The following is a 14,363-nucleotide window of genomic DNA, read 5'->3' as shown; positions in this document are numbered from 1 at the left end:
ATTGTGCGGGAAGGGTCTCCTCTTCCAACCAGGGAGGGGGAAAAGGAAGGAATGAAGGGGTGGCTCCCCTGTCTCCACCCTCCCTCCCTCCGTGCCGGGAACCACCTGCTGTAAGAGGTGTGCGCCCCCCAAACCCTGCCCAACCCCACTCCTTGCAGCACTTCCACAGCTGCAAGGACTGGGGGGGAGGGGGAGACTGTCCCTCAGCAACCCTCTCTCCTGTTAGGGCCTAGCCCTCTGCGCCCCGCGCTCACACAGGCCGGGGCAGCGCAGCGCAGCGCAGCTAAGCTCCCTAGTGCCCTTAGTGGGACGTTCCCAGCCCGGGCAGCACGCGCTCCGCCCCGGCTCCTCAGCTGGGCAGCACGTGCGCATGCCCACCCCCTGCCCAGCGCCGGGATGTCACGCCGCCCGCCTGGCCCGGGCCGGGGTTGAGTCAGGTCACCGGGTCAGGGGAGGTGCCCCGCCGCTAGGGTTTCAGTCGCGCGCCTGGGCTCCTCTATATACAGCCGCCTCGCGCTTCCGGGCCACTCAGCGCGCGCGCGCGGAGCCAGAGGGGCGCTTGATGCTGGGGAGGGCTCGCGTGTGCATCCGGAGCCCCGTCCCGTTTGCTGGCTGGGCGGCAGCGCTGCAGAGGGGGAAGCCTTTCTGGGAGCGTGGGCCATCCAGGTAAGGGGAGCAGGATTTCTTCTTCTGCAGAGGCAGCGGGGAGCGTGGCTGGGGGCTTACGGTCAGAGCAGCCCGGGCGGGCAAGTGGGGCAATTTGCCTGAAGCCCCGGGCCAATATACTATACTATACTATAGTATTGCAACTTTTTTTTATGGACGGGGCCCCCGAAATTGCTTTGCCCCGACCCCCCTGAATCCTCTGGGCCGCAATGCTTACGGTTGCTTTGCACAAGCCGCCAGGATAGCTGCTGGGGCGTTAAGTTGGGTTACCCAGTGAGTGCTGTTGGTGCTCCTTAGAAGTCTGATGCGTTGCAGATTGGGAAGGACCTGCAAGCGTTTTCTGGCCTTATACGTTTAAGGTTTTTTGGGGCCATATTTTCCCCTTCCCTTACACTGGTATAAATCTGAAGTTTATTTAATTAAAATCTGCTGAGTTTCATCAAGGTTAGAATTAGCCGAAAGATCAGAAGGGCCCCAATAAAGGTGTTGCCCCGCACCTTGGTGCGAAAGACACTTTACACTGGAGATCATTATTGTCAACATATTTATTTTTTTTCTGTTGCTCTCCTGCAGATTGTTCTGAGCCAGTCTGCTTGACTTTTGCCCCAGTCCGTGCCTTTACTATGGCATCTGTGCCTTCAGCTGGCTGCCTCCTGGCCAAGAATCAGTACTACAGAAGTAAGGTGTTTACAAAAAAAAAAAAAAATCTTCAAACAAAACCTGGTGCATGTTTCCTGTTTCGTGGCAATTTCTTCTTGTTTATGAAGGAAAGAGTTACATGGCTGAAAATCCTCCATTCTTTGGATAGGAAACATCTCAAAACTGATGCTGATTCTGAAAAAAATTTCAACACCTGTCTATACAGTGTTTAAATCACTTCTGAGGGTTTTGTAGGTTTGAGGACTGTTCTATTTATTTTGTTATTGTCTACGGAGGCGGGGGGATAATCTTAATTTTTAGGGGGCTTGTATATTTCTGTGACGTAGTCTCCTACTTCTCCTTCCTCATATTAAGAGGAAAGACTTTTTCTTCTCATGAGGCATGTGTAACTTGCATTTGACATTAATAAACATCAAAAGGAAGGATGTGTAATGAGTCTGTTGCAGGTCCCCCTCTTTGCCAATCCCTAGTGGATATGAGTTCTTACATTAGCCAACTGTAGAGTTTTACTTCTTTAGCTCAAGTTGTAGCAACTTTTGCTTTGAAATCTGGAGGTCCTTGGTAGGTCATTACATAAAATCTTATGGTTAACGCAGAGGACTAGGAATCAAGTGATTTGGCTTTTGTCTCTGTTCCAGACTTCCTTTGTGGGTGGGTCACTTAATGTCTCCATGCCTTTGTTTCCTCATCTATAAAACGGGGAAGTGCTACTTGCATGCCTCTCACAGGTAGTTGAGACAAAATGTTCTGATGCTTTGAGATTCTTGGATGACACACTGTAATGTAAAGCATTATTGGTATTAATTTTATTATGAAAGCATAAGGAGAAAAAAAGTTCTAGTATAATGTGTCTTATTTCTTATGTGCAGCGTTGTTGTAGCTCTGTTGGTCCTGGGATATAAGAGAGACCGTGTGGGTGAGGGAATATCTTTTATTGGACCAACTTCTGCTGGTGAGAGAGAAGCTTTTGAGCTTACACAGAGCTCTTCTTCAGGTCTTTGGAAGCTTGTCTCCCTCAACAACAGACGTTGGTCCAATAAAAGATCCACCTTTTCTCTCCTATTAGTTATATCAAAGGTCAGTATTCTAGAACTGAATCTCTTGTATTAATAGCAATATATATGCCTGATCCTAAAATACATCTTGTGGCCTTAACTTTCATTTAGCTTCAGTGAAAGTTACACCAGCAGATTACGTGTCAGCATGCCTCTCTGGTGAGGAATAAGTGGTAGCAGTAGGTGAACTTGTAAAATATTTATCCCGCTGTCATGCAATGTCCATAGCGAAATGGGGATATAAAAATACTGGAATATTAGGTTTACTTACATTTTTTTTTTTAATCTTTAGCTATACAGTGTCGTCTTTGAGGCATCGGGGGTCTGTAAAGTCTTGAAAAAATCTTTAGTGTGGAATTAATGTATATTCTGTAATTTGAGACCATTGCTTTGTTTTCTACACTCAGCTCGATTGAATTCTGAATCCAGTGTTTCATCAGGCAGTTCATCATTCTGTTCTGATCCTGTGAACTTCTCAGACCAGGAAAAAGCCCATCATGGTATTGCCTCTTTCTTTCAAACATACGTTTTTCTCATTTTTGGCACTTTGATTAAATGCCAATCACTGCCATTATGTCTCCTTTTGTAGGGTTACCTGAATTATTTGATAAATGCTGGTGGATAAAAAACTTTTTCCACTCTGAAACATCTGCTTCTCCAAATATGAGTGGAAAAACATTATCGACCAGCAGGTAAGTCTTGCTTTTTGAATGATTGAGATAATTTACTTGTTTTATTTTTCTTCTTTACTTTTACTGATTGGAATACCCCTCTCTTTGCCCTGCCCTCCACATCAACTTTAGGAATACAATATCTTGGTATTGATTTAAGTGAAATATAGTGGAAATGCAAGGTCACAGCTGAATGCCTGTGGAAATTTCCAGTTGTTTCTTGTTAGTGAAGTTAGTCAAGTCCATACAAAAGTTTACAGTAAGGAGAGAATAGTGACCTTAACTTTTCTTTACTTAACTTTTCTGATTGCTTGAAGTGATAAAGCAGTGGTTCTCAAACTTTTGTACTGGTGACCCCTTTCACACAGCAAGCCTTTGAGCCCTTATAAATTAAAACCACTTTTTTATATATTTAACACCATTATAAATGCTGGAGGCACAGTGGGGTTTGGGGTGGAGGCTGACAGCACACAAGGCCCCATGTAATAACCTAGCAACCCCCTGAGGAGTCCTGACTCCCAGTTTGAGCCAACTCCCAGTTTGAGAACCCCTGTGATAAAGCAATATTTTGTTTGTTGGTATGTTTGTAAGATAATGCTTGGCTACCTAGCAAGGCTTAGAAAATGTACTGATATAGTGTCTTAGCTAGAGGCCATAGAGTACAGTACAATACATACAAATGTTAAAATCTATTCAGTTCAGTAAAATTAATACAATTTTTAAAAATACAAAAGATAAAAACTTAAGGTCAGCCATTCCCCTGGATAAGTTACACTTTAAAATCACAACCTCTAAAACAGTATACGCTTGGGTACCTAGATATCCATTTCCTCTTCACCCTAACTTAGTTGACTTAAATACATATTTCATAATTTTGTTTACACTGGATATTATCCTGTTAATAACTTGTCTTTATCTGTTTACAGTGTTGCAAGTTGACTTTACCTGCAGTAGTGATACGTATACAGACTACTCCTTTCTCTAAAGCTCAGGGTCTTTCAGATGGCTGCATTCAGCTGTGTGAAGAAAATACGCTGCTTGGAACTTCATTTCCACGCGAGAAATTAGAATTTCACAAAGATTTGTCAGTAGCTTAAAAGGAAATTAAATGGATTTAATATCCTAATGACTAACGCGCATCACTAGAAGAAATGACGGTAAAAAGTAAGATCAGCATAAAGTGGCCAGTGACTATCTAGGTTTTATTTCTGTAAGTTGAAAAGCTTCTGTGGACTGTCCGTGTTAAAATTTTTCAAGGGTGCTGTGACTTAAAACAGACAAGTTTGTGTTTTGAAATGTCTATTCAGTAAGTAGTATTTTTCCATAAGTTTACATTTTACTATATCAACTATGCTGACATCAAATGGATATAAACTAGTTTCAGGCGAACAGATTCCTGTTATATAATGGATCTGGCACATCTTTCCCAAATGCCCAGTATAGCAGTTACATACTGTTAAGAAGGAAGTTTACAGAACAGTTAATAGCTTTAATTGTGGAAAATCCTATTAAACAACAATCATAAGCTCTGTCCCCTTGTTATGGCTGAATATGGATTCTGACCTTAAATACAGGTGTGTAATTCTCATTCACATGCATGCACCTAAGTATTTGAGGGCAGAACATGAGGACTTGGTAAATAGTCTGACTTTCATGGATTTTGACCTTTTGATTTGCAGCCATACTTCACTTTTTTTATGCTACTCTTACTTGTTCTAGTGTTGGTTAAAGAGCCTCTTGTTTTGTATTAAGTGCTCTCTATAAACTAACCTTATTGGTTGTGAACTCTTTGACAGTTCCAACTCCTTAAATAATCACAATTCTGGTATTCACAATCATTTCTGTCCATTAAATATATTTTTACACTAATTATGGTTTCCCTTCTTAACATATCCCAAGCTGCTTAAATGAATTATTAATATAATCACTTAACTCAGTGATGAATTGAAGCCCTCTCTGGTGTGAAGTATGGTAGTTTAACAGTGCACAGTTCTACAACAGCAGTTATGTTTTGTGAGCAAAATTGCTTAGGTGCAGGGGATATTGCAAATATTTGTCTTGAGCATTTCATATCCATAAGTTTCAGGACTATTTCTCTATGCAACTTTATGATGCATCAGGTCTGTTCAGGTCACTTACTGAATTTATCTGGTACATTTTTAAGCTCTTCAGGTATTAAGTAACAATGTATTCTTTTAAAGTAAACATGTAAACTTTATCATGACATACAGATAGTGCTATAGATGTCCATGGCACTTGAGAAAATAATGAAGTAGTCCCATCCCCAGAACATTTATAATCTAGCTTGAGACAGTATACACAGGGTAGGTGAGAATAAGGATGAAGACAACTGTTAAAAGAAATAGTGTGTTGGAACTCTATTACATGAAATATAAGAAAAACAATTTATCAATTTACTTGTTTAAAATGATTGCATGGTTTGATCTTAGGATTATTTTTAAATGTATGTTATAAGCTACTCTATTTTTATACTAAAATTTTATATTAATAAAGTTTAATTATTATGAGGTCTGAAATGTTTCTTCTCTAATACAAAATGGTAGTCACTGTTGCATGTGAATTTGTGGCAAAAATCTACAAAATGACCATGAACAGAAATTAAAGAAGTCATCTTTCAAAGTAATTTTTGAAACAATCATAACAGGAATGTGAGAGGAAAGGAGGAGTTTAAATAAAGAAAGCAAAACCAGGAGGGGAAAATTGCTTTAATGTCTTAGTGAAAACAAAATAAAAGAATATGGACTTGTAACTACAAGTTTTGAAGATGATCTTCTCCTAATTTGTCTTTTTCTTTTCACAAAATGTGTGCAGGAGTTGGAAGAGGAAGTTTGCCTACAACTGCTAGTAGCAAATATCCCCAATGGCCAGAGATGGGACACTAGGTGGGGAGGGCTCTGGAGTTATTACAGTGAATTCTTTCCCAGGTATCTGGCTGGTGGATCTTGCAGAGATGCTCAGGGCTAGCTGGTCATCATATGTGGGAGTAGGAAGGAATTTTTCCCCAGTTCAGATGAGCCGAGACCACACAGGGGAGAGGGGGTACACCTTCCTCTGCACTATGGGTCACTTGGTCAACATAAGAACGGCGATACTGGGTCAGACCAATGGTCCATCGAGCCCAGTATCCTGTCTTCCAACAGTGGCCCCTGCCAGATGCTTCAGAGGGAATGCACAGAACAGGGTAATTATCAAGTGATCCATCCCCTATTGTCCAGTCCCAGCTTCTGGCAGTCCGAGGCTAGGGACTCCTAGGGCATGGGGTTGCATCCCTGACCATCTTGGTTAGTAGCTATTCATGGAGGATGGGTCCATCTATTTATTTCTTTTTTTGAACCCAGCTATAGTTTTGGCCTTCGCAACATCACTGGCTACAAGTTCCACAAGTTGACTGCATTGTGTGAAGAAGTGCTTCCTTTTGTTTCTTTTAAACTAAAGCCTGTTGATTTCATTGGGTGACCCTTGGTGCTTGAGCTAGGTGAAGGTGTAAATAACACTTCCTTATTCAATTACTCCACATCACTCATGATTTTGTTAGACCTCTATCATATGCGCCCCTGCCTCTCCCCCGAGTCGTCTCTTTTTCCAAGCTGAAAAGTCTCAATTGTCTTAATCTTTTCTCATATGGAAGCTGTTCCATACCCTTAATCATTTTTGTTGGCCTTCTCTGTACCTTTACCATTTCTAAGATATTTTTTTTGAGATGTGGAGAACCAGAACTGCACACAGTATTCCAGGTGTTGGCGTACCATGGTTTTATAGAGTGGGATTATATTTTCTGCTTTATTATCTATCCCTTAATGATTCCTAGCACTATTAGCTTTTTTTGACTGCTACTGCACATGGAATGGATGCTTTAAGAGAACTGTCAACAATGACTCCAAGATCTTTCTTGAGTGGTAACAGCTAATTTAGATCCCATCATTGTGTATGTATAGAGAGGATTATATTTTCCAAGGTGCATTAGTTTGTATTTATCAACATTGAATTTCATCTGCCATTTTGTTGCCCAGTTTTGTGAGATCCCTTTGTAACTCTTCACAGTCTACTTTGGACATAACTATCTACAGTAATTTTGTATCATCTGCAAACTTTGCCACCTGATTGTTGATCCTTTTTTTCCAAATAATTTATGAATATATTGAACAGCACTGGTCCAAGTACAAATACCAGGGGGACACTGCTCTTTACCTCTCTTTTCTGAAAACTGACCATTAATTCCTACCTGTTGTTTCCTGTCTTTTAAGCAGGTACTGATCCGTGAGAGGACCTTCCCTCTTATCCCATGACTGCTTTGCGTAAGAGCTTTTGGTGGAGGACCTTGTCAAAGCTTTCCAAGTCCAAGTATAATATTTCTGGTTTAAATTAGAGTAAATCGTGGATTCTCTGTAATTTGAGGACTTCAGTACTCAGCCAGAGGTTATTGGTCTATTACAGGCATGGGTAGGTGAGGTTCTGTGGCCTGCAAGGTACAGGAGGTCAGACTACATGATTATGATGCTGTCTTCTGGCCTTAAAATCTGAGTCTAAAGCTGCTTTATGCCACTGGTAAAGCTTCCTACCTTAAGATGAGCCAACTGGGGACAGCTACTTCAGCTTTAGGCCCACTTTATGATGCAATGCAGTGCAGCCCAGGATCAAGTCGAGCATATCTAACTGATGATAATTTGAAGTAATTTGTATACTTTCCCCAAGTATTGATGGAACAGAACACATACCCTTGATCAAATCTGCAAAACACATTTATTGCCACCCACCTAGAAACAGTTAACAAATAGCGGAGAAATTCAATAGGAAATGCAAGTTAAGTCAGCATATTGCTATTAATTTAGATCTTATTCAGAGGACAGGCAGCTTGGCAACTGAAATTAAGATCTTGATTTTCCTCCAGCATTCCAGTATCAATGGTATATAATAATTCCTCCCAAAAGCAATAGCCAAAGCATAGCTGGTTGATCCTTGTAAGGTCCCTTTTTGGCACTGATACTTACAAACATGCTGCTATCACAAAAGTCAGCGGAAAAATACTATTCACTTCAACAGGAGAAGGATCAGGCCCTATTAATGCATTTTAGCTATGGTAGCTCTGAGCAGCTAAATTCATAACCCTGATACGGTTTCCCAGATCGTATATCAACTCCATGCCATTCTCAGCATCGCCCAGGTTAATATTAGGTTACATGACTGACTCCTGCATAATATAAGGGTCTTTCTGCTTGCCTACATTTGAGGGGTTTTTCCCCATCAAAACAAGGGTTGAGGTGCTGTGCATATTAGACCTGGAAATCTGCAGAGATATTAAGTTCTTGTGTGTGAAATATATTACTGGCTGAGTTTTAGCAATTCTACATTATTCTTGGATAAGTAGTGAGTACATTGTTTTAATGCATTTAACTTGAGAAGTGTTAACTCCAGTACTACAGATTGTGGAACATCGTGTAATAATATTGACAGTCACCAGATAGCCCTAAACAAGTTCTAATTAACAGAATGTGTAGACAGCTAGAACTTGGAAGAAACACTGTACTGCTAACAGCATTTTCCCTACAAGATCTAAATGCCTGTTAAACAGAAATTGTAAGAGTATTTGTAATAGCATTGTTGCATATTATGTATAAGAGAATGAGTTTAAAGGGGGGCAGGGAACTACTGCCGTGATATAAGTTTCTGTTTCCTTCTTTGTACAGTTCTCTGCATAAGAGTCTTAAATAAAAAAGATTCTAAAATAGTTTTTATGAAAATGCAATAGAAAACTGCAAAGGGAGCTAGTGTAAGGTGTTTGAAATAAGCATATCCTTTTCTGCACATGTGCAGTCATAAAGACTGTCACAAATAACATTTTACATCAGGACTTATTTGTAGCTTTCCCAGAAGGGCCATGCCACCTATGCCTTCTGGTTAAGGTATAAAGCATCATATACATCAGTATGAATTCTGCATTGTTAATGAGTTACTGTGTCAGTAAACTGCTGAGAATGCACTAACCCCAAAAGAAAAGGAACTATAAAAGCTAGCTAGTTTTGTGGCTCCTTGACACTAAACAAAGAAAGGCTTCAACAAATCTGAAGCCTAGGATAGATTAGCTTTAGGGTGTTGTAATTTATGCAACAGACACTTATGTGGCATCTTACTTTAGTGTTCACTAGCACTGGCAGTTTTATATGGGTGGTGTTTTTTTGAGGATCAATAGTTATTACACTACTGTTCCCATGTATGGATTATTTTTGTACAAGTTACATGAACATATTGCCTATGTCTCCCTCACACCCTTGATGCAAAGCTTCAACAAAATCTTTCTGAATAATGAATTTGCATGACAAAAAGGTGAACATGAGAGAGCAAGTATGTATTTTCTACCATCTGCAGAAAGAATTTCACACTCTCCGTACTGATGTTCATTTTATTGGTCTTTCATACCTTCTTCCAACAACATGGAAAACTCTAATGGATTTTACTAGACCAATATTTTTAATGAGAAACTTTTATTTTTCTATTTGTGATGACACTGCAAAATTATGTTACAAAATAGAAGAATTCCTGCCTTAATTTATGAGATTCCCCCTGTTCAGGGGGAGGGATAGCACAGTGGTTTGAGCATTGGCCTGCTAAACCCAGGGTTGTTAGTTCAATCCTTGAGGGGGCCATTTAGGGATCTGGGGCAAAAATTGGGGATTGGTCCTGCCTTTGAGCAGGGGGTTGGACTAGATGACTTCCTGAGGTCCTTCCAGCCCTTATATATTTTATAACCTTTATAAAAGGGCATTCAGGACATAGCTAATTGGGTATTTTCTTTCTGGAGAAGCAAGATGTGTCTAGCATTCTCATAGCTCTGCAAATGAAAATCTGGTTCACTGCTCTTCAGTTTGCAACAGGATTAACATTGTTTGGAAAATGTTTCTCAGATTGTGTTTGGCAGCTGGCCACTGAAAATTCTGACCATGTTAATGCCAAGTGCCCTGCCTTGTCTTTGAGTGTTAGAGGATATCCAATTTCATGTGCTCTGTCATCTTGCCATTTTAGACTGCTCCTGCAGTAGCAGATCTGAAATATGCTGTTCAATAATCACAGGAAGATATGTCTGTGCAATAGGAGGAGGAAGCTATTCACAACAGGGGAGGGAATCCAGTCAGAATATTGGGAAAGGTGGAGGAACAAACTTTTTTATACACCCTTTGTCTCTGACAGTTATTAGGTAAAATACATTTGTTCTCCACCTATTCTGAGCGTATGGGTTACATTCTGATCCCAAATGCTGTACATGAATGTAAATCCAGAGTAACTCAAATGGCTTGGACAGCATTACTCCATTTCTACACTTGTATAACTCAGATCAGAATCTCCCCCACCGGCTATGCCTGGGCTGGTCGTGTCAGGTGCGAGGGGATATTCTTTGTCTGCTAGTGTGTAGCACGAGCTGCAGACTCCACAAGGACAGCCTGAAGATTTATAGTCTGTGTGGTAGCAAAAGGAGTGGGTCAGGGCATCCAAGATAGATGTGCAGTAGTTGGAAATATTTTGTGTGGTTACTAAAATTTCCTTTTGTCCTTTGCAGCAACTGAAATCACTAGCATATTAGAATGTATCTGATCCATTTTGCAGTGTGTATGTGGATGATAATTTTTGAACAGTAGTCAAGAGATTAATCAAGAACTTGTGACACAAATAAGAGATTTTTAGAGCCTGATCCAATGGGAGTCTATATTGATTTTTCAATGGGAGCTGTGTTATCCCACTGATTTTCTGACAACAGTAACAGCTATACAGTTAATTGTTGAGCTTACAGATGACAGTGAGGATGCTGCGCTTAGATATGGCATTTATTATTGAGCACATTTTTAAAGCATGTAGGTGTTCTATACAAATCTGTTCTTTACTAACCCTTTTTGCTACTATGTGCTAAAATGAAGAACCAGTTTTTCCAGCGTCTAATCTCTATATTTAACCCGCAGTTTAGATCACTTGGACAGCTGAATGACAAATCAGATATGTACATGGCCAGTGACCTAAGCTGCTGGCAAAAATAATTGCAGGTTGTAATATTGCAACCACAGCCACAAAAATGGAGGACAGACTGAAAGTTGGGCCTTAAAACTATAAATTGTTGCCTGCAGCCTGCTTCACTTAAAGGTAGGATTTAAAAATCTTGCGGCTTCAACTGCACAATAAAATAGTGCTAAGGGCATGTTTGTATGACCATAAAAAAGATGCATCTAAATACATAAATTGTTTTACACCATTGAACCCATTTCATCCCACTTGCCCTTACAACACGAAGGATTCTATGCAGCTCCTTCCAGAGACCTTTCAGTGCTGCTCCCAAAACAATAAGAGCCTCTTCCAAGTGCAATGTTCACTCTGTTCACAAGGGTACATCTACACTGAGGGGGGTGAAGAGTCAGGGTCAAGCCGGAAAGTGTATTAATTCAGGTTAGTGAACCCAAGCTCCCCTCTAGGCTTTAACTTGAATTGCTAACCCAAGTTAAAAACTGAGTTGCTGTGTCTTCACTGCTATTTTTAACCAAAGTTAGCCAAGCTCACTGTTCCCACAGGTCTCTTGGCTGGGCTGTTGAGCTGGTTGCCTGATGTAATCAATCTTGTTGAAAACTTTTAAATTATATTACTGTAATTGCAAATGATTCAGTGTTTCATAAAAGCAGAGAAATTAAAGAATATTTTTAATGGCAGAATATCCAATGAAGTAGGTTCCTTTAAAGAGGTATAGTTCCATTACATTTGAATCAGGTTAATTTAATGCTAGCTTGACTCCAGTTCAGATCTGCAGTACGTTTTAAGTGTAGGTGAAATCTAGAATTACTATTTGAATTACAACCACCTGGATTTGTTTGTGAAGGTCTAGTACTTAGCTATGCAATCATAGCAATACAACTGAAGTTTTGAACATACAAAGCAGACTAAATATAAATTATACTTGGCAACTCCTTTGTATTCTATCAAAATAAAATGCCTGCCCACAAAATGTATGATCTATCTTTTAAAAACTCTTTTCTCATTATGTTCTTTTTTTATAAATATTCCTTTTTCCAGGTGAAGCATTGGTTGCTTCATATTTCACACTGAATTTACCTAGTAAAGACCAAGATGAATGGATAAGGTAATATCTTTTATTGGACCAAATTCTGTTGGTGAGAGAGACAAGCTTTTGAGCTTATATAGTAGATTATTGCTTTCTGTCCTTATTTGTTTCAGTTGTCATAATTTTTGTTCATATTCTGTCATTTAATGTATTTGGTGAGGGAGCTATTTGTTCTGTTTATTGCTATATAGTTCATGTAGCATCAGTGGTATTGGAAGGAGACAGCTCTGTGCTTTCTACATCAGGTTTTAAATACCTAGACACCTTGGAATTACAGCTTCAAATCCTAGGAGGGTCAGATCAGACCTTCAGGCTTCTGAGATAAATGTAATTAGACTGTAACTCTGGTGCAGGGACTGTCATTAATTCTGTGTTCTTACAGCACCTACATATAATGGGGATCCTGAGTGCTACGATAACACATAATAATATTGTCATGTATCATACTACTGTGTCGATTTTTTTCTAATTAAACCTTTAAATGGTAGCCCTCTATGTAGGCATTAAAGACTCCATGGCACTTTTAATAAGAGAAGGGTTTTGCCCTAGTGTCCTTGACCAAAATTTCTGTCACCGTGCACAAAATTGTGGGCAATTTGTAATATGGCTATACCCTTACAGTATCTCATAACCTAAATGTATTTATTGTTGTCACTGATTTCTACCATTTATCTTAGTCAGTAAATTAACTTTTAGTTTTCAGTGTTTAAGACTGAGTGCTAATTCAGTTGCTAAATCTCAAGGTCCACTGGAGTAAAGGCTGCTGTTCATAATAGATTGATGAAAATTCTTTGTTTCAGTATAGAAAATGAACATAGCTTATCATGGGCTCAGTGGTTGCTACCCACTCCCTATTACTTAAGGTCTTGAGCCCACAAAAATTAATGGCTTCAACAGAAGAAAGTCACAGAAGCTAAATGTGCAGGGTAACTGCACATTTGACTCACTCTGCGGTCTGCTCTAGGAATGCCTGTAATGCTTCTAGCCATCACCTTTCTGTGGGTAGAGACCTGCATCCCTTCTCTCTCCAGACCAGAGTTTCAGACAATATGGTCCCTAAAGGTACTGCATGTGGTTGCAATATCTGCCACAATATCCTCTACCCTTAGACAGCTAATTTATTTTGGATAGGGCTTCCAAGCATATTAAGATGTGGATTCAGTTGGGAGGCAGAGATTGCACCAATGAACTCTTTCTTCCCTGTACATAGTTTTTTGTTTTTTAATTAACCCAAGCACATTCTGGTTGCCCACAGAATATAAATTGGAGTCACTTCAGATTGCATTAGGGTATCTCCTTAGCTCCTCCATATATAGGTGATACAGAACTACTATTTTTACCTTGCCACATCCTGTCCTCCTCTGCACAGCAAAACTACACAGATTCCTTTGCTTCCTGGGCCTTCTCCACCCATGGAAAGGATCAAGGACTGGAAGTATTCCTCAGAGCTGCAGGATAGGATTAGCACATCTAGAGGACATACATTTCTTCCTGGCTTGTGTTAGAAATAGACCCGACAGTTTCCCAAGGAAGAGTCCAGGCCTACATTTAGAACGCCACATACACTTCACTGAGCACGTCCTAGGTAACCTTTATATTCAGCCAGTTGTCATGGATAAAAATCAGATTCAAAAGACCTATAGTCTGTTTAAAATAATAGTGGGTAGAACTGGATGGAAGATATTCCTCCCCCCCCCCAAAGTCCCAAGGCTACAGTATCTCCTAGGAAATGAGATCCAGTTGAGGGTTCATAGACCAGTTGGGGAGTCTGAAGCAAATGAACTACAACTCCCATGGGACAATATCCAAATCAAAATAATTTGGATTTTGGCAGAAATATTTCAGGGTTAGAAAAAACGTTTTTCAGCAAAAGTCAGTTTTCCATGGAAAGTTGACAACTTAATTTTCCATTGAAAAATAGCTTTGATGGGCTTTTTGTTTTGATTATGTCAAACAGTGTGGGCTAATGATGTTGGAGAGAAATGCAGTGTGATGAGTAAGCCTAATATCCTGTTCAATTGCCATGTCAAAGAGGGGAAAAATTTTAATTAGGAGAGTAACGCTAACTTCCGTGGCTATCTGCATATGTGGTTATGTCTACACTGCACGTGGGTAGTGTAGATGGACTCATGCTAGTGGGACGTTAAAAATAGTAGTGTGAATGTTGAGGCTTGGGTGGCAGTTCAGACTTTTCAAGCC

General features: G+C 40.0%; 1 protein-coding gene across 2 annotated transcripts; it reads left to right on the top strand.

The window, feature by feature from the left end:
* The first annotated feature begins 353 nt into the window (after nucleotides 1-353).
* PPDPFL (pancreatic progenitor cell differentiation and proliferation factor like) lies at nucleotides 354-5,935 on the top strand. Of its 2 annotated transcripts, XM_073331235.2 has the most exons (5): nucleotides 354-666; nucleotides 1,240-1,344; nucleotides 2,789-2,881; nucleotides 2,971-3,073; nucleotides 3,979-5,935. In XM_073331235.2, the coding sequence occupies exons 2-5, from the start codon at nucleotides 1,290-1,292 to the stop codon at nucleotides 3,989-3,991; spliced, it is 264 nt and encodes an 87-aa protein (XP_073187336.2). In that variant the 5' UTR covers nucleotides 354-666; nucleotides 1,240-1,289; the 3' UTR covers nucleotides 3,992-5,935. The 2 variants fall into 2 exon arrangements, with proteins under 2 accessions (XP_073187336.2, XP_073187338.2); XM_073331237.2 differs by lacking the exon at nucleotides 354-666 and having other exon boundaries at nucleotides 677-1,344.
* The last annotated feature ends 8,428 nt before the right edge of the window (nucleotides 5,936-14,363 follow it).

The sequence above is a fragment of the Lepidochelys kempii genome, chromosome 2 (assembly GCF_965140285.1).
Source record: "Lepidochelys kempii isolate rLepKem1 chromosome 2, rLepKem1.hap1, whole genome shotgun sequence".
NCBI classification, from domain to species: domain Eukaryota; kingdom Metazoa; phylum Chordata; order Testudines; family Cheloniidae; genus Lepidochelys; species Lepidochelys kempii.
This window is presented reverse-complemented; position numbering and strand designations above follow the sequence as displayed.